Here is a 22,120-nt window from a genome sequence, read left to right as displayed (position 1 = left end):
TTGCAGGCAGGATTTGTTCCTGCATTTTTGCCCCTGCCGTTCACATATCTGGGTATTTGTCCCTCTAACTGCAGTACTTGACTGGAGGCACAAATCAGAGATGCAGATACTCATTTGTTCTTGCATTTTATTTCTGCAAACTGCACCCACAAATGGGAGCCTAAAATATTCTCCTGTGTGAATTTCATCAAGTAGATAGAAAGCAGCCTCTTTTACTCTGCTAGTTGTACAGATAATTTGGGCCAGATTCTCTACTGTATTACTCCATCTGTATACTGTTGTAGCTCTGTTGTTCCATTGGAGTTAAACTGGAGTGATGCAGTAGTAAACCATATCCTATATGTTTATTTGTATGCAACATGAATCATCCTCTTGGGCATATAATATTAAGGAAGGAACCAACTCACAAACTTGATTACATACAGCCTTGAATTTTAAGGAAGTTCAGAATCTGAATCTAGATTTTGAAACTCTCACATCTGAACCCAAAATCCTGAACAGAAAACAAAAATGCATGTAGACCTCTCGGAACTTATAGACTGGAACCCAAAATCAGGCAAAGCTCTCCTGCTTTTAAGTTTCTTTACAACTCCAAAACCCTTGGTTTACTGAGATCCATGAACTTGGTAGAGATGGTCTCCATGCAAGAAAGTCAGGATCTGAGTCCAGATTTCAAATGCCAAAAAGTTTGTGGGAGATCAGATTAAAGGGTTTTTGTTCGGGCCTGTAACACTTCTGGAGCACCTGCTGCTGCATGAGATACTGCAGGCCTTTCCCTCTCCTGGCACCCCTGTAGGTTGTCGACCTTACTTGGTAGCCCTCCAGTGGCTCAGTCCTCCAGCTTGGTCACAGTCAAAATGAACCCCTTCTAGGGTAGGAAGAGTCCTTACTAGGGCCTTCAGTCCCGGCTCTGGACCCTTTACATTCACCCCTTGGCTGAGGTTCCCAAACAAGCCTTGTCCCCTTCACAGGGTTTTGCCAGTGGCTGGTAGGAGAGCCTGGGCCTGCCTACTACTCCATGTTCCAGCCCACCAGCAGCCACACACACAGCAGCCACATACTGCTCACTTCAGTTCATTATTGCTATTTTCCTAGACCTCTTCTCACCTGGCCCCTTTATCTTCACCCCCTTACCTTAGGGTTAAAGTTCTCAGGTCCTCTCTCTCCCAGCTTAAACAATTGTAGTCAGAACCAAACTCTGGTTGCCACTCAAGCTCCTTTGTCCAGAGAAGAGTACTCTTCCTCAGCCTTTGGTCCCAGGAACTTACCTGCTAAGGCTCTGCAGCTCCTTTTTATCTGAGCCTCCTGGGCTCTGATTGGCAGCCGCTCTAGGCAGGTCTAGAGAGCCCACCTTTGCTGCTCCTTTCCTGGGGAGAGGTGTAGTAGGATTGTGGAGCCTCCAGCAGTGGGCCACAAGAGGCTTGGTACACCCTGTCACAGGAACCATTTCAAGAACCATCACGAAGTTTTAAACAAGCTAACTCCAAATTTTCTCTGAACCCTGGCCATTTATTGTTTGGGGCAGAAAGCTGGAGAGATTGATTTCAGTGACTAAAATGGAGCAGGGTATGGAAAGCCCTAGATTTATAATCTAGAATTTTGTCCTTAGCCATAAGTGCTGCTAATTAATGATCGCATCAGTGGGATTCTGACAGGGCAACTTATTCACGTCCCGTGGATAATCAGGACGTTTCACAAGGCTCCAAGCACATGCAGCTCTCCAGTGTGTCTCTTTTCTCTGGGAATAAATTAATTAGAAAAGCATTGTCATTTCTTGTTTTTACACAGGTGATTGGGGACTACTATGGAAAGCAAGGGCGTTTTGAAATTCGATCAAACGTGAAGTATCCTTGGGGTCCTGGCAAGCTGAGAATAGATGAAAACAGAGTTTTAGAGCACACGAACAATACACCTTGTAAATCATGTAAGTTTAGTGACTTAATGTTTCCTTCCAAGCTGTAAGAGAGAGAAAGAGAGAGAGAGAGAGGAAGCAGCCCATGCTGTGATACAGCATCCCCTTGTTTACACTCACATTCCTTAATGGAACACTGTCAAGGTTGCTGGGCCTGAAAATGCCAGCAGTACCTTGACAGCTGTGCTATATTGAAACAGTTCCGTTTAGAACGGCTGGGACATATCTTTATTCCCAGACATTGCATGCTACTACTGGGAACAAAAAGCTCAAGCAGATATGCAACTTCTTGTCAGACTCCCATCATTAAGCTGGTGTATGCCCATTATGCTACAGATACATCCGTATTGGCCTTAAGCCCATGGAAGTCCCCTTCCAGGAAAATAAACGGGTAGCTCTCCGCAGGCCAGAAGGGAGCAAACACAGTGAGTAGCTGGAATATGCAAGCTTGTCCCCTGCGACAAGACGTAATCACACCCCTTTGACAGTCGCTGATAAGAACAGCATTAACTCTCCACGGGGTTTGGGATGGTGCCCTCCAGAGATTCTCAACCCGAGCAGCCCCATCTCTTTCCAGTTCCTGCGTTCACAGACCATGCTTCGCAGAGGGGACAATGAGGTGACTGGAAAAAGATACTTGCAATATTTCTGTGGCAAATTTCCCTCTGCTGTGGACATTTCCCTCAAAAGGATGGTCTTAGCTCCCCTTTTATAAGGAGGGTTTTGCAGGAGATGAATTGCTAGCTCTGGAGCCAGGAGATACCCCCAGCTCGACAGTATTATTTCCCTCTTTTCCATTAAGATTTAAAACAATAGCTGTACTCTATACTTTTCTGTATACATTCGTTCTGGCCCGGGCTGTCCTCGACTAGCGCAGAGGGAGACAGTGCATTTGTGCCCCCTTGTTATCTCCATGCGTCCCTGGGTGGGAAGCAGCAACGCCCTTCAAAGGGTCAAAGAAGAGTGAAGAGGAGGCTGGTCCATGGCTTCCCCCTCCCTCTGTACCAGCCCATGGTGTGGCCCAGGCATGGCAAGAGAAGCAGGCTATGCCGTCCTAAAGACTGATGCAGCGAGCATGCTCCTTTTTTGCTCCCTCGAGAGACTTTCTTCCCTGAGCTCCTCTCTATTCTGTCCCCTACTCAACTCTGTGGCAAAGTGCCATGTTCTCACCGTTCAGCTGAATGTTGATTTATGATTATGTTCACATAGTCATTTGTTGACTGTAACTTCATGTGCAAAACTTTCAGCACAGAACTAAAATCACATGAATTTTACTTGAAACTCAGCCCAGGTTCATCAAAAGGTTTGCTGGGGCCTATGAGGCTACTGAGTGAAGATGAGCCCATCCTTGAGTTAACCTGGGCTGGTGTACGATTTTGGTGCTAACCCAGGTGAAACTCGGTCGTTTCTGTCATAGTAGCTGCTGCAGTCATTAGACCCTGACCCCTGCCATGTGATCTATTGTAATCCTAGTCCCTGTCATGAGGGGTAGGCCATACACACCCATCTCTTACCAGCATTTCTCTATATCACACCATTATTACAATTGTGACTGAGTGTTCCTTTGATTTCGTGGTGGTGGGAGGGTTGACACCCAACACTCAGAGTAAAGCAGAGAGGAAAATAAAATCACATGAGTTTGAACCAAAGGAGAGGTTCCCCTCAAGCCCCATCTGAACGGGGTTATAAACAGCTCTAGTTATTTTTGTGCATTGGTCATTTCTTTAACACGTATTTTCCAAAATGTGAACATGAACAGTTCTGGGTATGAATGCTGATCATTTATTTCTTTTTGCTTTTTCAAGCAGGTGGCCTAGGAGAGTCGGCAGTTACAGGGATCGTAGTGGGCGCCTTACTTGGAGCAGGATTACTAATGGCTTTCTACTTTTTCAGGTTAGTCCCGGTTACTAAAAGTTCCTTAGCTACCTACAGAGCCCAAACCTCTCCACACCTTGTAAGCCTCTCTCTGGTATGAGGAGTGGAGACAGACAGGTGCTAAAATAAGGGCCTACTTCTCTGGGGCAAAACTCCCACTGAAGCCAGTTCATTCACTTTACTGTCTCGATAGCTGTTTTGCATGCTTAAGTCAGCTTTATTGTGTTAGGCCCTGATCCTTCAATCCCTTATGCTTGTGGGTAATTTTACTTGTGTTAGTAGTGCCAGTAAATTCATGGCTAACATAATAAAGCTCACAGATGTGGAAAGCTTTCCTATTTTTCAGCATTGTACATGCAGTGATCGCGACCAGGACCAGCTGCCTAGTAGAGCAGAGTAATGTCTTTATTTAATTGCTGAGCAAAATAATACAGTATTATACTGGAGATATTTCAAAGTGACTGCTTTAGCATGGTTGGCCAAAGGGAATTGTTGAGTTTCAGTGGGTTCCAAGAGGCAGGACCAAATGCTCTGTTGCTAGGTTGTTTGTGTATTTTTAAATCTTGTACTGTCAACCAACAAATCTACAACATTCGGGGCCATCCTACAGCTCAGGCAAAACTCCCATTGACTTAACTGTTGAGCATATTATACATGTTATGCTGTATTTCTTTATGCATGGAAGAGACAAAGTAAGAATACAGTTGATTCCTTGTATATTACAATGAAATAATGTTTTTATGCAACAGTAACAATTAAGACAATTGCCCCTTTTTGCTGTTTTTGAAATACAGGTTAACAAAATGAGACATAGTGAAACCTGCGTTTCTGATGTGCAAGCCCATCTTAAGCAATCATTCTGAAATATCTCCAATATTTGACTAGTTTTGCTCAGAAGATACTTAAAGTCCAAATTCTACTGGGCAGTCGATGCTGGTCAATTGCACAGTCAATGAATACACATTACGGTGGGAAAGTACTGCTCTAAGAAGTTTTAATTCCCTCTCCATATCATTAAGTCAGCCATGGTAAGAAAGTTTAAGGGGAAAAACAGTCCAGGAGAGTTAGCAGTTTTTCAAAGAAACATTATTAAAGGCACAAGAGCAAACTATCCCACTGCGTAGGAAAGATAGGACATATGGCAAGAGACCACCTTGGCTTTACCAAGATTTTTAATTTATCTTCAATTATCTGAAACTCAAAAAAAGAGTCCTAAAAAAGTGGAAATTAGGTCAAATTACAAAGGGTGAATATAAACAAATAACACAAGTACGTAGGGTCAAAATTAGAAAGGCCAAGACACAAAACGAGATCAAACTAGTTAGAGACATAAAGGGTAACAAGAAAACATTCTACAAATACATTAGAAGCAAGAGGAAGACCAAGGACAGGGTAGCCCATTACTCAATGGGGGGTGAGGGGGGGAGGAAGAAACAATAACAGAAAATGTGCAAATGGCAGAAGTGCTAAATGACTTTTGTTTCACTTTTCACAAAAAGTTTAGTAACAATTGGACATCTAACTTAATGAATGAGGTGAAAATGAGGTAGGTTCAGAGGTAAAATAGGGAAAGAACAAGGAAAAAATTACTTAGACAAGTTAGATGTCTTTAAATCACAATGGCCTGATGACATACATCCTAGAATACGCAAGAAGCAGACTGAGGAGATATCTGAGCCATTAGCAATTATCTTCGAAAATTCACCAAAGATGGGAGAGATTCCAGAGGACTGGAAGAGGGCAAATATAGTGTCAACCTATAAAAAGTGAAATAAGGACAATTTGGGGAATTACAGATGAGTCAACTTAACTTCAGTAGCCGGAAAGAGAATGGAGAAAATAAGTAAGCAATCAGTTTACAACTCCTAGAAGATAATAAGGTGATAAGTAACAGTCAGCATGGATTTGTCAAGAACAAATTGTGTCAAACCAACCTAATAGCTTTTTTTGACAAGCCTTGTGGATAGGGTGGTAACAAGCCTTGTGGGTAGGGGGAAGCGGTAGATGTGGTATATCTTGACTTTAGTAAGGCTTTTGATACTGTCTCGCATGACCTTCTCGTAAAAAAACTAGGAAAATACAACCTCGATGGAGCTACTATAAGGTGGGTGCATAATTGGTTGGAAAACTGTTCCCAGAGAGTAGTTATCAGTGGTTCACAATCAAACTGGAGGGGCAGATCAAGTGGGTCCCACAGGGTTCGGACCTGGGTCTGGTTCTTTTAAATATTGTCATCAGTGATTTAGATAATGGCATAGAGAGTACACTTATAAAGTTTGTGGACGATACCAAGCTGGGAGGGGTTGCAAGTGCTTTGGAGGATGGGATTAAAATTCAAAATGATCTGGACAAACTGGAGAAATCGTCTGAAGTAAATAGGATGAAATTCAATAAGGATAAATGCAAAGTACTCCACTTAGGAAGGAACAATCAGTTGCACACATACAAAATGGGAAATGACTGCCTAGGAAGGAGTACTGCAGAAAAGGATCTGGGGGTCATAATGGATCACAAGCTAAATATGAATCAATAGTGTAACACTATTGCAAAAAAGGCAAACATCAGTCTGGGATGTATTAGCAGCAGTGTTGTAAACAGGACATGAGAAGTAATTCTTCTGCTCTACTCTGTGCTGATTAGGCCTCAACTGGAGTATTGTGTCCAATTCTGGATGCAACATTTCAGGAAAGATGTGGACAAACTGGAGAAAGTCCAGAGAAGAGCAACAAAAATGATTAAAGGTCTAGAAAACATGACCTATGAGGGAAAATTGAAAAAAAAAATGGGTTTGTTTAGTCTGGAGAAGAAAAGACTGAGGGGGACGGGATAACAGTTTTCAAGTACATAAAAATTTGTTACAAGGAGGAGGGTGAAAAACTGTTCTCCTTAACCTCTAAGGATAGGACAAGAAGCAATGGGCTTAAATTGCAGCAAGGGAGGTTTTGGTTGGACATTAGGAAAAACTTCTTAACTGTCAGGGTAGTTAAGCACTGGAATAAATTGTCAAAGGAGGTTGTAAAATCTCTGTTATTGGAGACTTTTAAGAGCAGGTTAGACAAACACCTGTCAGGGCTGGTCTATAATACTTACTCCTCCCTTGAGTGCAGGGGACTGGACTAGATCTCTACAGGTCCCTTTCAGTCCTACACTTCTATGATTCTAGGATATATGTCCACAAGGAAAACTTACTGTTGCCTGCGTCAGTGCATGTTCAGTACATCTTGTGGGGCTCAAACAAAGCACCCATTTATCAAATGAACAGGATTGATTAAAGACCCCATTTATGTTTTGAAAAAGACAAAAAATGGTACAAATGTGCCTTTATAATGTACGTTGTGCATGGTCACAGCCAGACCCTTGCATCTTTTACAACACTCCCAATTTGAAACTACAAAATGTAAAGGTGGTATTTTTTTTTTTAACTTTACACACACCAGGGGGCTTATCCATAGGTGGTGTAAACTGACAGTATGCACCAGCAGAGGACTTGCCCCTAAGTGCTTCTGACTTTGACATTTGGGGACTGATTCTGCACCCATTGATGCTAGGGGGAGGAGGGTCAGGGCCTTAATTCATCCATTAGAGTGAATGGCAAGAATTAAATATCAGACCTGGCATATATTCCCTGGACATATAGGGCCAGATTTTAAGAAAAGTGCATATGGGATTGTGTTCACAAAAATTATTTGTATGTATATCCACAGTTATGCAGCAGTTACACTAATGTGCATGCAAATATAGTTATACAACTATTTGGTCATCTGCATGTGTAATTACCACAATTAGGCATACAACTTCTTGCATATCTTTGAGTGTACAACTGCACTTTGTTGAAAAATCAAAACCATAGTTCTTCCGATATATTGTGTTGAAAGGAAGTAAAAGGGTATATTTCCAAAAATGGCCTGGTTTTGTGCCTCAACAACTTCCATGCACAAAGAAATAATAGAATATATATACAGTAAGAGTCTGTTTTTTAAAGGTATTTAGGTACCTAAAGATTCAGACAGATGCCTAGTGGGATTTTCAAAAGCAGTTTCAATGGGAGTTAGGCACTTGTTAGCATTTTCAAAAGGGTGTTAGCAGGTTATATCTGCATCTGCATCTTCAGAAGCCTAACTTTGGAAATCCTGACTTAAATCCCTCTTGTTCATGAAAATTGAATGCAAATTTCCTTTGTATGTGAACATTGTGTCATTTGTGTGCAAAAGCAATATTGTGCAAAAACTGCATATACAACAGGGGCTGGTTTGAGGCCCTTTTGAATAATTAGCCCTGAAACCCAGTGGGCTCATAGGTGTAATGTTAAAAATATTAGACTCAGTTTCTAAAATTTCATTCTGGAGGTTTATGGGAGGAAGTGGGTTTAGTACCTTACTTTGATGCATGAATAATATAAAGAAACTCTTGATAAGGGCTTGAGGTGGGCACACATGGAAAACCATGGCTGATGCACAAGCAATTTAATATACCCCTTAGATATCATTTAAATCTCTTTTCCAGTTTTCCTTAAGATCCTTAGGGCTGGATCCAGTGTTAATTACACAGATAATACTTCCAGTGATATCATAAACACACTAATCTATCTCATGTAGATGTTGTGAGGAGTTAATTAGATAGTATCTGGCTTCAATGGGAGTTTTGACTGCATAAAGAGCCAGATCCAATGTGCAGATCCCACAGAAAGTGGCCCCCACGTCTGGTATAAGAAAGTAATTTGGCTCTGATCAATGCAAAAAGAGTAATCTGGCATAGTTCTCATGCCACTATACAAGAACGTCCTAATCGTTTAGTTCACAAATTGTCAAAAAAGAAAATGTTTGTGTCTGCGTGCCTTGAGAATGCCTGTTAACTTTTACACAGAATTCTTGGGCTAGGGCAAAATGCTTCAAGGCAAACGACTTTAAACTTTTACCAGGGTTTCGGATTCTGTCACTTCTCATTTCTCAACAGAAACCCAGTTGTCCCCTATAGGGATTCTTTGAAAGAGAAGTCCTATTATCTTGTTATTGAGGGAGGATTGCTTACTCTATTCCTCTCCTTTCATGCAGAAAGAAATACAGAATAACTATTGAGAGACGAAGTCAACAGGAAGAATGTAATGTGGGCAAGCATCGGCAGTTACGTGAAGACTCCATTAGATCTCATTTTTCTGCTGCGTAAAGAAGAAAAAAAATCCCATTCTTCCTGAAAAAAACTTTAGGGAAATGGACAAAACCAAAGACATCAGTGTAAAAGAAGAGGCTCTTGAAGAACTCATTCTTTAAGCAGTAGAGTCATTTTGTCTTAATTTCTTTCAGAAACTCAGGAATGATTTACTAATCACATTATGCCACATGGCCTTTCATCTCGTGGGGAAAAAAAAAAGATAGTTTCACATTGTAGGACGTTAGTGTTTTGAGAGGGTATTTTCTAAGACATTTATTGAGGGAAGCAGTTTTGTGCTTAGGGCTGGGAATGCTTCTTCCTGACCCCTTCTTTTTAAACTCCTAGTGCTTCCTTTCTTAGCTGCATCACAAGCAAGGATATCAAAATGTGGTTTCAATGCTGCTTTGCCATTAAAATAAAAATGTCTTCATTATGGGCTTCCTGCATTATTGAAACCAATGGGCCACTTTGCCATGGACCTCAGTGGGTGCAGGATTAGACTGCTAGAGTTTAATCTCAGGAGTTGGCACTTGGGATGTAAATAACTATCGAGAAAGTAAAGAGGGTGGAAACACTCAAGTCATTTTTTCATTGCACGTACAGTATCAAAATCAAGACAGGGTATACAGAGACTGCATCTCTTCTCACTTATACTAGTGTAAGTCCAGAGTAGCTCCATTGCAGTCAGTGGAGTTTCACTGGTATGAAACATAAGCAAGGGGAGAAGCAGAACCCTAGAGTGGATTTGCTTTTTCTTCAGCCTGACATATGCTTTTATATTATAACAAAACATCCCAGAAGAGTTATCTTTCACTCTCTCCATCATCACCGCCTCTTAGAAAGGCTAGTGCAGTACCTAAAGAGCTGGCTTCTGCTCCCATTGAAGTCAACGGCAGAAGTCCCCCTGATTTCAGTGAGAGGAGGGTACGATCTAGACTCTGTAAATATTAATGATAGGGGAGTGTTTGTACAGTAACGGTAATTCAAAAGATTTTTTTTTTTATAAAAATGACATTCCATGCTAGCATTTTATTTTTAGGTATCTTTATCTTGTATTTTTCTATTAGAAAATGTCTATTTTTGCTTTGGTAAGATTAAAAGTCAAGGTGAGAAGGTTTGAAGAAATATTTTTACAGTGTGAATAATGTGCACAGGAAGTCATTGATGTAAATAAAAGTTATTTTGGTTTATGAATATTAACCAGATTTTTTTCCCCTCCCTCTTCCCCAGGCATGTGCAGAATGCAAATAATTAATTAGCTAAACTAAAATGCAATTGATTAATTAGTTGTAAAATTGCCAAAAAATATTCAGATTGCAAATTTAGGCCCTAATCCTGCGGACACTTAACTTTACACACATTCAAGTCAATGAGACTGACTACTTACATGGGGAAAGTAAAGCATCTGCAGGATTGGGGCTTTAAGATGCTGCTGTGGGACCTGATCCAGATCCTGCTGCCATTGATATCTCTAGTAATTATCTCATTAATTTTATCATGGACTTCAATTGGAGCAGGATTGGCTCTGTTAAAAGTAGGTTATTTTATACTGTATATAGAAAAGTTCTTAACACTTTCTAGTCAGGAAATGTAGGTATTATTTAGAATGCCTGATTTGGAGAGTAACAGCTCTAAGAGTATTGTCTGAGAGAGCGAGAAAAATTACCAAGTTTGTGAATCCTTTGGTTTATCCTGGCAATTTTTCATATTAAGAAAACTTTTCTTTAACAGAGCCCTTAAAACTAGTCCCTAAGGCAGTGGTCCCCAAACTGTGGGCATACCCCCGGGGTGTGTGTGTGTGCAGAGGAACGTCTGGGGGCAGCACAGCAGGGCCCAAGCCAGCCCCTACTAGGAGGTGGGAAGGGAGCTCCATCCAGCCCCGCTCTGCCCCCAGTTCCGCTCCAGCCCCAGTTCCTGGCCACAGCTGACGCCCTGACTCCACTCCTGGCCCTGGCCACAGCTCTGCTCCTGCCCCCACTCTCAGCCGCTGGGCCCGGCTCCTGGCCCCAGCTGCGGCCCCCAGCCTGGCCACAACTCCGCTCCCGGGGCGGGCGCAGACACATTATATTACTGGTAAGGGGAAGGGTGCGAGAGGAAAAGTTTGGGGACCACTGCTCTAAGGGCCAGATTCTGCCATCATTTATACTAGTGTAAATCCAGAGAAAGTGCACCGAAGTAGCTTACAGTAAACAGAGAGCAGAATTTGGCCTGATTTGTTTTATTACAGCTTTCTATTTTTTCAGTGTGTGGACAGATTTTGCTGGTGTGTTTCATCTACTTTTTTCTAAAACACATATCTGGGCATGCAGTTTACTGCCTGCATTTGTGAACTTCTGTCAGATTCCTCAGGCATCGAGGCAGGGGCCCATTCTTGGAGCTGCTCTAGAGTAGATCAAAGCAGCTGGAAATGGTGGATTTGAGACCTTAAGGATTCCCTCTCATTGGGTAGCACAGAGTAAGGTAGAGGCTCTAATATGCCCCATTTCACAGCCTAGGTCTGCAGTGTGTGTCTGTTGAAAAAATGACATGGCCAATGCACCACTATAGCCACTAGAATGGCCCCTCTCAAGCCATGAACCACTGCGCTTGGCATAGGTTAGAGCAAAATTCACATTGCTCTAGAGCTGGCGGAAAAAAGTTGATCAATTTTTTGGAAAATTTCTAAAATGTTTTAGTTGAAACGGCTTTTGAAAATATTAGCCAAAAATTTTACTGGTTTCAAAATCATTTTGATTTATTTTTCACTTTTGGAAATATTCCATTTGGGTTTTTTCCGCTCTCCTTTTCTCTCCTTTTCTGTTTTGCTACTGAAAATAGGGGCAGGAAAAAAGCAAAAATTAAAACCACAATGTTTTTGTTGTAAACCAAGGGCAGTTTAAAATATTTTTTCACATTTGGTTTGCTGTGACGTACACGGGAGGCTGGTCTGCCCCCTCCCCCCCCCCCCCCCCAGCTGCCTCACAGATCAGAAACACAAAAGGTGGGCTCAAGCTGCGTTTGTCCTCATCACCTGGTCCTGTGCCAAGCACAGTTACGTCCAGGTAGAGGATCTGGGATAATTAACAGGACAATTTTTGATCACATGATCTTGTTTCAGCTAAATGGAATTGAGGAGAAAACAGAAAACGGTAATTAGAGAGTCACTGTGAGGCTGAAAAAAAAAAATCATGCAGCCCTGCTTTTAATCGCAATCCTAGATAGCATTGCCCAGGAAGTCTCACCAGCTGGGGCTCCTGTGGAGGACTGGCCACAGCTTAAAGCACCACAACCCACTTTATTCACTTCCAGAGGAGGCACCATAACATTGGGAGCATAGCAGACTGCTGTTGGAGGAATGCATGGAGCCTGTTTAGCTATTTTTTAAAAATCTCTGTTAGTAATAACACCCTTGGATTATTAAAAGTGAACAATTTTTTAACATTACATTTTACCATTGACGTGGTTTGTTTACTTTTTACATTTTCCTTAATTAGGACAAGGAAAATAGACTAGTCAGTCTCCCTATCTGGTTCTCCTGCAGTAGCTCAGTGCTTAGGCTTCAAATGCTGCAGGGCAATGTTTAAATTCAAACAAAAACATTGATTTTCAAATAAGTTTTTAAAGAATTCTTTGGATCTAAGGGGCTATAAAAGTAAATAAAATGTATTGTAAAATGTGGGTTTCACAGAAGCTTGTTTAACCAAAACCTATGTTTGTGGCTATGCATATTTCACACACATTCATATAACAACAACAAATCAACATATAAAGGCCACAAATGAGCCCAGCACTTTAGCACACAAACTTAAGCACATCCATAAGTGTTAAAGCGATATAGTTAATAGAGGACTCATACATGATTTTTTTTTTTTTTGGTAGCAGTTAAAGATGTTGGGGAAAGCTCTGCCTTCAGATATATGCCTAACGCCCATTGGCTGTCTGAATATCTGCAGGCAGAGTTTAGGAGTACAGGAGCTTTTGTTTAAATGACACATTTCACATGAGAAAGTTGAAGTATTTGCACTGTGCACATCTCTGTTTATAGAAATATTAGGCAGAAAGGAGTTTAAATGGTGTGTGGTCTTATTTTCAGACATCTTCGAATACGGAATGAGAATGATCCCATAGACCATATGCAGGCCAAATTTCTGTTGAAGTCAATAGAAATGTTGCCAGTGAAAGATTTCAGGACTGGACCATCTGAAGGGGTTAACAAGTAGTGCCATGGGCTATGAGAGTGTTCTCTCCTCTTGGGAATCACAAGAAACCTATGCACTTCTTTTTGGCCTTAATTCAGTCTTAAATTTAGCATGTATGTGAAATGGAGACCATCCCTTTATATTTTACCCAGGTGGGTTAAAGGGGAGGCGGGTTTGGTGTTTTACAAGGATATTATTGGCTTTTCATCAGGAAAATAATATTGCCTTGACTTGGAGACTTTCTTGGATTAGTGTTTAATTATGAAATAACTGTGTAGATATATTTTTTAAAATCTAGAATTGCTTCTTCCAGAATGCACATTTCAAAATGCCTCTGACTGGTGTACACCACATTTAGACCCTACAAAAATGACTTAAAAGGTGCTGGACTAGAGTTCATTCAAAATTTCTCATTAACCACTAATGTTAATATTCTGCATCGATGGCAAAATACTCTGAAGAATCTGACACTGTTAAAGTTTATATGTTAAACTACAGCACATCAGATGTCTTTCGTGGATTCATTAGGTGCTGAAACTTCAGAAGGTTAAAAATCCTGACTCTGTGTAAACTGTTGCTTGGTGTTTCTGTTGTGTGAATGTTCCTACCAGACACTTGAGCAAGCAGAGGAAATGTACCTAATAGGGGATTTAAAAAAATCTTGTTTTAATTGTTAATTTCTTAATCTAAGCTGATCCGCACAAGGAATAACTGCACAATTCTCTCACACCGAAGTCTGTGACCATGGGTTTTACAAACATTAGGCCAGATCATCAGCTGACATTTATTGGCACAGCTACATTGACTTCAGTAGAGTTGCACTGATATTTACCAGCTGAAGATCTGGTTCATTTCTTTGACACCTTATCCCCTATGACCCACATGCATGGATGTTTCTCCATATAGTGTAGGAGGCGCCACTAAAAAAGCCAATGTAACAGTTACCACACAGTGGTATACGAGATCATTAAAGTTTTTCTTTGTATTTAGTACATATCTGGGGTGACTGTGAGGTAATGATTGGCAAGTGTTGACTGTTTAATGGCTTCTACTGTAGCAAAGAATTCAAGGAGTGGAAAGGTCTGTTGGGAATAGAGAATTAATACCTGCACAGTTGAGTTGAGGGAGAAAAGAAAGAAACTCAGGGACTGATTGTACGCCCATTGATGTGCTACTGACTTCAATGAGAGCAGGATCAAGCTCTTGCTTTCTGCACAGGATGCGGTCTATATTATTTTATACTTAAGCTCAGAGGACCAGCCCAAGGACTATTCACCAATTAAATCCCACTTAAGACCTCAAAATATGGCTTAAATTGAATTTAAGTGGCACATAGGACTTGGGCTGACCCTCTGCCCAGGGGTGACTCTCACCTCTAAAACTAAGTGCTTACCTAAATAAGAGTGTTTATTTTATTGAGCATGTCTAAAAATATAAAGCCTCAGGCATTGGGGCAGAATGCGGAGGGGAAGGTGATGGGATGGATTTGCTTTGTTCCTTGTGCCTAGTATGTAATTATCACGAAACCAAGAGGACTCAGGATAGAGACTGTGGAAGTTAACTTTGTCCCCTTTTTTGGGGTGATACTATTCATTATCAATGTAAAAATACTGGACAACACAGAAATGTAGTATCAGTCTAGTAGAAAACGAATGGAAAGCTGCACAGTATATTGTACTGATGTAAGTAGAACTATATGCATATAATGTGATTTTATTTATTGTTGTTTTTGTGTCAAGGAGAATGTGTATTCATGACTGTGGATATAACCTCTGTTTTATGTGTGTAATGTATTTCTTTCTTTTACAAGTTGGTCATTTAAAACATCTACATTCGTCAGTGCCCACTGATTTTAATTGTGTACATTTTTTGTAAACACATCAAGAAGGCAAGAATGTCACATATCCAGATTATAACAAAATGTTCCCATTAAAGAAATAGAAATCTGATAGTGTACATTTTCCTGCTCTGTTCTCATCACCTGTTGATTTTATTGTTGGTCTCTAATGTTTGGCGCCATCAGAGTATAGTGTGTTACTGATAAAAAGATTCTTCTGATTTTACTTTTAACACATCTAATGAAACCTTGATTTTAATAATGACTAGGGCTTATCAAAGGTGAAGTATTAAATAAATCCAGTAATTGATTACACTGGGAGTCATTTTAATTGACTCAGAAGAAAGATACCACAACTGTTTCAAAGTCCAAAAAAGGCTTTGAAAAATAAATGTAAAATGTTTGATACATTTCTTGGATTCTCCAATGAGATATAAAATAGAGTCCTGCTTATTTAAATCAACTGGCTATTCAACCTCTATGTGCAAATTCTTGCAGTCGGGCAAAACTTCCACTGAAGAATTTTTCCCAAGAATGGATTGCAGGATATGTATCAAATCTCTTACATTAGTGACTGTATCACTCTGACTAAAATTTCTGGGATTTTAAAATACAGTCATCAGGACATCCTGTGTCATTCCTGGTCTACAGCCTTTTGTAAACATACATTTGTATGTTGCATCAATGTTATGGTGCAATCCAAATTTAAGGCCAATTCTTGAAACCATACCAGTCTTTGATAACCTAAAACAACTTGAAAATGAATATGAGGAGTCAACATCTAATCCATGTTCACATCAAAATAAAAGACCTTGAGAATTTACAGGAGAGAAGGTTTAGATATGTCACAGCCAACAGAGTTACCAGGGCCATCACCAGGGTGGGCCGAGCAGGGCAGCCACCCAGGGCCCAAAGCTGTGGGCATGGAAAAATTATGAAAAAACAGTAAGGAGTGCAAATAGGCTTGTTCTCTCCAGGCGGTACAATGACTAGTTGTGACTCTGAGCGCAACCATAGAAGTGCAAGTCTACAGGCTAACAAGAAAAGGGTAAATGAAAGCAAAAAATATAGGCCCAACGAGGTCCAACAATTGAACACTTTGCACTATGTAGTATCTTTTATCCATGGATCTCCAAACAGGGCACTAATACTAATTCTTTCAGCACCCCTGTGACATTGATGCATATCATTCAATCAATTTATAGAGATGAGTAAACCCTAAGAAACAGAAAGCGTAGCACTGGGAAAGTTGCTTAACCTATGTATTCCACCCACCCATGTACCCACTTTAAAAAAAAAAGTGCACTTTTTTTTATATTTTATGTTTTGATCCCATTCAAGTCTGACATTTGTCATAAAAATTCCCAGAGGCCGCATAGCAATTTTGAGGCTGTTTTCTAAGAAAAAGCTATCCCAGGAGAAAAATGGGAATGCATTGTTCCCCTGCTCTGGTAAATCTCTTCTCACCTCAATCTATGATATGCCATTTTCTAGTTATTACCCAGTAGCCTAATTCCCCCAGTCTAGTGTCCTATCAATTTCAGGGGCTGCCAAGTGGTTCACTCTCCCCATACTTGCCAAGATCCCGGGGCTAACTATACCCTTTTCACTGGGCCCGGTGCTGTGATGATGATAACATTGAAAGGTCCTTTGGGGCTTTTCTACAATTCATGTCCCAGATTGTACTATGGGTAGTTAAAAGGGAATGGAAGGAAGGGAATGAGTGAGAAGTCCAGCATGTTCTCTTCTGACTCTTCCACCCCACACTTTGAGATGTGATGCATAAGAAAGGCCTCACTGAAGGATGTAGGTTTGGGATCATTTTGAGGGATGGTGTTTGGGGTGTAATACTACTTTAAACAAGCCAGTTTGTTTAAATTTCTATTTATAATTTCTCCGATGATCCTAACCAACTGCTTTGACCCCTTGGTGCGTAAAGTCTGAAATTGTCAACGAGAAATGCAAAGAGTCAAGTTGTTTTTACATAGTTCTATACTGGAGCTCTTTGAAGAGCTAGTAATGACATGGTTATACACTGGAAAGTCAGGGATTCAAAACTGGCCAGTACCCAACCACCTTGACACGATAAACACGAGGAGCAGGGCCTATTGCAAGGAGATGCGCAGCATGGGGAGAGTGGAAACTAGGCCTGAGACTCCCACAAGATTTAGAGAATTCAGATAAGCAGATGCATTTTTGGATGCTTAACTAGACTGAAATAAGCCTCTGAAGCCTTTGAGATTCACCCAACACCAGTTATAAATAGGATATTGGAATCATGACATTGAACAGATGAAAATGTAGACTGGTATCAGGAAAAATTGCAGAACAGTGTAGTCTACTAATCTCCCAAAGTTGGCGTATAGAATTTTTGTTGCTTCAGGTATTTAAAGCAAAAGCCTTTGAGACCACGCAGCAGGGGGAAATCCTGCAGCAGCAGGTGGGAATGCAAGATAATCTGATTGGTTATCATTTCCATCTCTGATTCCCCATTACTTATGGGCCAGGATACATTCAGAGGAAAGCTCCAAATTAGTGCTGGAGTTGAAAGCAGCCTGGATACTGACAGAGTGATCTGGGGGAAGCAGACAGGAAAAGGGAGACAGGGAAGAGAGGGATCTAATTTAACTAAAGCAAGCCACACACCATATAAAAATTTCCAGTTCCATTTGGGAAGAGAGCTGAGGTTCAAGCTAAGGAGGATTGGTTCACAAATCTCAGCCCAGAAACCCATAATTCCTTGAATATTTATAGGTGTGCACCACTAGGCAACAGCAAATATCTTAAAGGCCTCATTAACAATTCCCTTTTGTCAGATCCTGGAGCCTAAAGACATTAGGAGCTATTGACACTTCCAGGGCTCAATGTGCTGCTATATGTTCTCATCACCTGGGCCATGATTGGCCTGAAAATTCCCCTGTCCCTAACTGCAACTGGACCAACAGATTTCATCAGCACCAGCTAACATTGAGTTTCCCCACTCCTGAAGTTCCCCTTTCTGGGCCAAGGAAATAAATGAAGGATAAACAACATTTCCCAACCTTGAAAGTCTATGTGTGAGCAAGAGGAGGACCTGGATTTCCATCACACTATTTTTCATCGCTCGTTTTCACCTTCAGATCATTCTCTATTTTTCCCTCCTTCCCTCTCCTCCTCTGTGGTCCTCCCATGCTTCTCTCTCTCCCCTCTTCCTTCTAATTTTCCTCAGCTTTCTCTCTCTTTCTTCAAGGTATTTCTGATTTTCAAAAGGGTCAATCTAGGTGCTGTAGAACCCAGAAAGATGTCCTCACAGTACCTGCAGCCGAAGACAACCAAAACACAAGCTCTAATGGCCTCTTCTCTGTTTGGATTCACTGGAGTGGGAGTCAGGAAACCTGGATTTTATTCATGGTTCTGTCACTGACATGCTGCATGTTTCTCCCCACCTCTGTGTTTCTCCTTCCTCTGTCTGTCTTGTCTATTGTTATTGCAAGCTATTTGGGGGTAGATGGTGTCTTACACTATATCTTTGTACAATGCGGCTTCAGGATACTACTGTAATATAAATAACTACAAACTGTCTTCAATCCTTTTCAATGGCGGGGTATCTTAGCTTTACTCTGGATGGACGGGACCTTGAGAGACCATCTAGTCCATCGCCCGCCTCCCTCCCCTCCCCCCAGACTGAGGCAGGATCAAGGAAAGCTAGACCATCCCTGCAGGTGTTTGTCCAACCTGTTTTTAAAAACCTCCTATGATGGGGATTCCACAAGCTCCCTTGGAAACCTATTCCAGAGCTTAACTACCCTTATAGTTAAAAAGTTTTCCCTTATATCTAAAGAAATCTCCTTTGCTGCACTTTAAGCCCATTAGTTCTTGTCCTACCTTTAGTAGACATGGAGAACAACTGATCACTGTCCTCTTTAGGACAGCCCTTAACCTATCTGAAAACTTATTAGGTCCCCACTCAACCTTTTCTCAAAACTAAACATGCCCAGTTTTTTTAACCTGTCCTCCTAGGTCAGGTTTTCTAAACCTTTTAACATTTTTGTTGCTATCTTCTGGACTTTCCAATTTGTTCACATCTTTCTTAATGTGTGGCACCTAAAACTGGACACAGTATTCCAGCTAAGGTCTCCCCAATGCTGAGTAGAGTGGAAGCGTTACCTCCCATGTCTTGCATGCAACACTTCTGTTAACACACTCCAGAAAGATATTAGCCTTTTTTGCATCACACTGTTGACTCATTCAATCTGTGATCCACTATAACGTCTTATCATATGGATTATTTTCATGTACTCTTACTAGGAAGGTAAAATAAACCTCATTTGGGTATTCTGAACCTTTTTCCCCCGCAGATGTTGCTGCCTTCTCTCTGAACTCTGTCCCTTCAACCCTTGAGGAAAAATGAAAATCTACACTGCAATCTTGCAACCTTCAGCCATGCCCAGGCCCACCCATTGACAACTTGACCTTAAATAAAATGTATTGTCAAACATATGCTGTTATGAGTTCATGTCCAGCTAGAACATATTGTTCCTAACTTAGCAAACTTACACTATCAACAAGACAGTAGAGGGAGGAGGCAAAGACATGCCTTCACATTCCTCATAACATCTGTGCAACTCTTATTACCATATGGCTGTAAAATGTGAACTCATATGCTGTATGTTTCTTTTATTATCTTTAGAACTGCACCTCTATGCACAACCAACAAGGAAAGGTACATGGCAGACAAAAATTGTAAAAGTGTGATAATGGTTCCCTCTTTGTAAATGAAAAAAGGGATGCACAAAACAGTAACTAACCCACACACCACTGCAGTGACAATGAACAGCACCACCTCTCAGAGAATGTTATAACATTCTCAATGGCAGCTCCATTTTCCTTACAGAGTAAGCTCAGGTATTTGACAAAGCCCTTTCTTTTTCTAGTCTTGAGTTAGATATTCAGGTTGAATCACTATAAGTGATGGAAGTGGGGCAACACCCACTATTTCCACACATCAAAGTACCCTTGATCTGAAATATTTTCAGATGCTTTGGTGGAGATTTTGAACAGTGATGAGTTAAAGTTTGTGCAGCATTTTTTACATGTATGTTGGATGGCTCTGTTTCTGGTTGCCCAATTTGACACACCTAAAAAGCACCTGATTTTCAAAAAGGGCTGAGCACCCACCCTCTGAAAAAAATCAGGCTCCACAAGTGTCTCTGATTGAGGCATCCAAAAATCACTACTCACTTTTGAAGAACTTGATCTTTGCCTCCTCTCTTTCTGGTAGTTTCATTAACTCAGACTATTTCCATAAAAGTTACATATTGAGAGGCACGAACCATAGTAAAGGAGTTGTGTGTAAAACTTAAAAAAAAAAAAGGGCAGAAAATGATTTTTAACTCAAGTAAATAGTAACACATAAACCTCATCCCCTCCTCCTTGTTAATAAGCTAACAGTGACTAATTTATTCTCCCTACCCTGTTGTTGCATTGATGTTGTTACCTATTGATTTCAGAAAGGACATTAACCCTTTTGTGGACATCACAAATGCAACATGATTGTCTTGTACTCACATTCAGAAAGACCCTAATACAATGCTCTGTCAGAACGTCACATCTCAGTTCTGTGGCTAGAGTGGGTGGGATGCCACACATGTAAAATATTTAATTTTTACAGTGACCCTGGGGCTCTAGTTTTCACACGTTGCTCAGCCTCACTCCTCCTAGAAAGCCTCATTGGATGGAATCAGGCTTGCTGATAAGGAGTAACTTCCCAGGAGGATGGTGGAAAGACGAGTTCATCTGACCTTGCTGATGAGCTCCCCGCAGCTCTAGTTACAATGTCCAAACCAAGAAGGCAATGTCATGCCAGCTGAATGCATAATTAAAAAAAAAAAATCAAATCCAGTTTTACTAGAGTTAAACCAAAAAGGCAAAAGGAAACCAACAATTGATCAATGTAGTCCACGCAGCTCACATCGATAGCATGTTGATGAGCAAGAACACTGATTAAACATTGCTTGGCTGTTGATAAACCTTCAACGTTGAGTTGTAAGACTTGGAGTGAGGGCCTGATGGTATGAAAACCATGGGATTGCACTGTTTTAGGGTTACCAGAAGTGGCAATATTGGGATTCTTCAAGTATGAACATGCGGAATTCGGTTTTCTAGGAGGATCATTACCTTCCCTGGACTGTGCCGGATACTGACAGGTGGTGCAATGAAAACGCTGATCCATTGCCACTGAAGCATACCCAGTTTATTTAGGCGTGACCCTCGACTGACCACTGACATACAAAAATCACATAAGCAAGATAGTAGAGAAGGTCAAGACATGCAACAACCTTCTCAGCAAACTGGCAGGTTCTATATGGGGAGCAGATGCTCCAACTCTAAGGACCTCAGCCCTTGCCATCTCAGACTCAATAGCAGAGTACTGTATGAAGTCGGTTGGCATACATCAAACTTGTTGACAAGCAACTCATCTCAACAATGTGCATCATCATAGGAACTCTCCAACCGACTCATCTTCCATGGCTTCCAGTTCTGAGCCACATTGCTCGCCCTTACATCAGGAGAGAGACTGCAGCTGGCAACTTGCTTGAGAAGCAGGGCTGGCCTTACCATGAGGCGAACTGAGGCGGCCACCTCAGGTGCCAGACTGTGGGAGGAGGGGGGCGCCACTAGGACCCTGAGTGTAGAAAATTGTGTCTACTGCTGGTGCATAAGTATTCTATCTGCTCTAGATGCACAGAGATGGTGAAGCGCTGTGCTGGAGGAAGGGGAGCACAAGAGACATTATAGGCAGGCAAGAGAAAAGGTGAGGGAATAACAGAAAGCAGCAGGAGCTGCAGGGAGAGAGAGGAGGAGGAGGAGGAGCCTCTTCTGTACCACTCTAGCACCCCCAGGATCCTGGACTGATTAACACCAGCTTCTCAGGGAACTTCCTGTTTCCTGATGCTTCCCTGAACCCACTTGAGAAGAACAGGCAGTCAACTGCAGTAGTAGGAGCCAGTTAGGCCCTTAAGACACTGATATCTTCCCTCACTCTGGCCCTGCTACCAGCCTGCTTATTTGTCCCCTTCAATTGAGTGTTGAGAGCCACTATAGCTAACACAACAGCAGTCCTGAGTGAAAGAAGAAAACGCCCCTCTGGGGCAGCATTCAGAAAAAGAAAGAAAGCAAAGGAAGCTTTTC

At 41.3% G+C, this 22,120-nt stretch overlaps 1 protein-coding gene and 1 long non-coding RNA gene across 7 annotated transcripts in view; one reads left to right on the top strand and one right to left on the bottom strand.

Annotated features, from left to right (window-relative positions):
* The window catches only part of NPR3 (natriuretic peptide receptor 3), a 58,768-nt gene extending 43,706 nt beyond the window's left edge, over positions 1–15,062 (top strand). For 4 of the 6 annotated variants that reach the window (XM_005308230.5, XM_065598837.1, XM_065598835.1 and 1 more), the window contains 3 exons: positions 1,789–1,924; positions 3,718–3,805; positions 8,839–15,062. In XM_005308230.5, the coding sequence (XP_005308287.1) occupies positions 1,789–1,924; positions 3,718–3,805; positions 8,839–8,950 (336 nt within the window). In that variant the 3' untranslated portion in view covers positions 8,951–15,062. The remainder of the gene's footprint in view (positions 1–1,788; positions 1,925–3,717; positions 3,806–8,838) is intronic. The other 2 variants (XM_005308231.5, XM_065598836.1) reach the window with 1 other exon arrangement.
* LOC112058777 (uncharacterized) overlaps positions 1–22,120 on the bottom strand; it is a 121,424-nt gene that overhangs the window by 39,345 nt on the left and 59,959 nt on the right. The window lies entirely within an intron of this gene.

The sequence above is a fragment of the Chrysemys picta genome, chromosome 6 (genome assembly GCF_011386835.1).
Source record: "Chrysemys picta bellii isolate R12L10 chromosome 6, ASM1138683v2, whole genome shotgun sequence".
Lineage (NCBI taxonomy): Eukaryota > Metazoa > Chordata > Testudines > Emydidae > Chrysemys > Chrysemys picta.
Note: the sequence above shows the minus strand (reverse complement) of the source record. Positions and strands in the feature narration are given on the sequence as shown.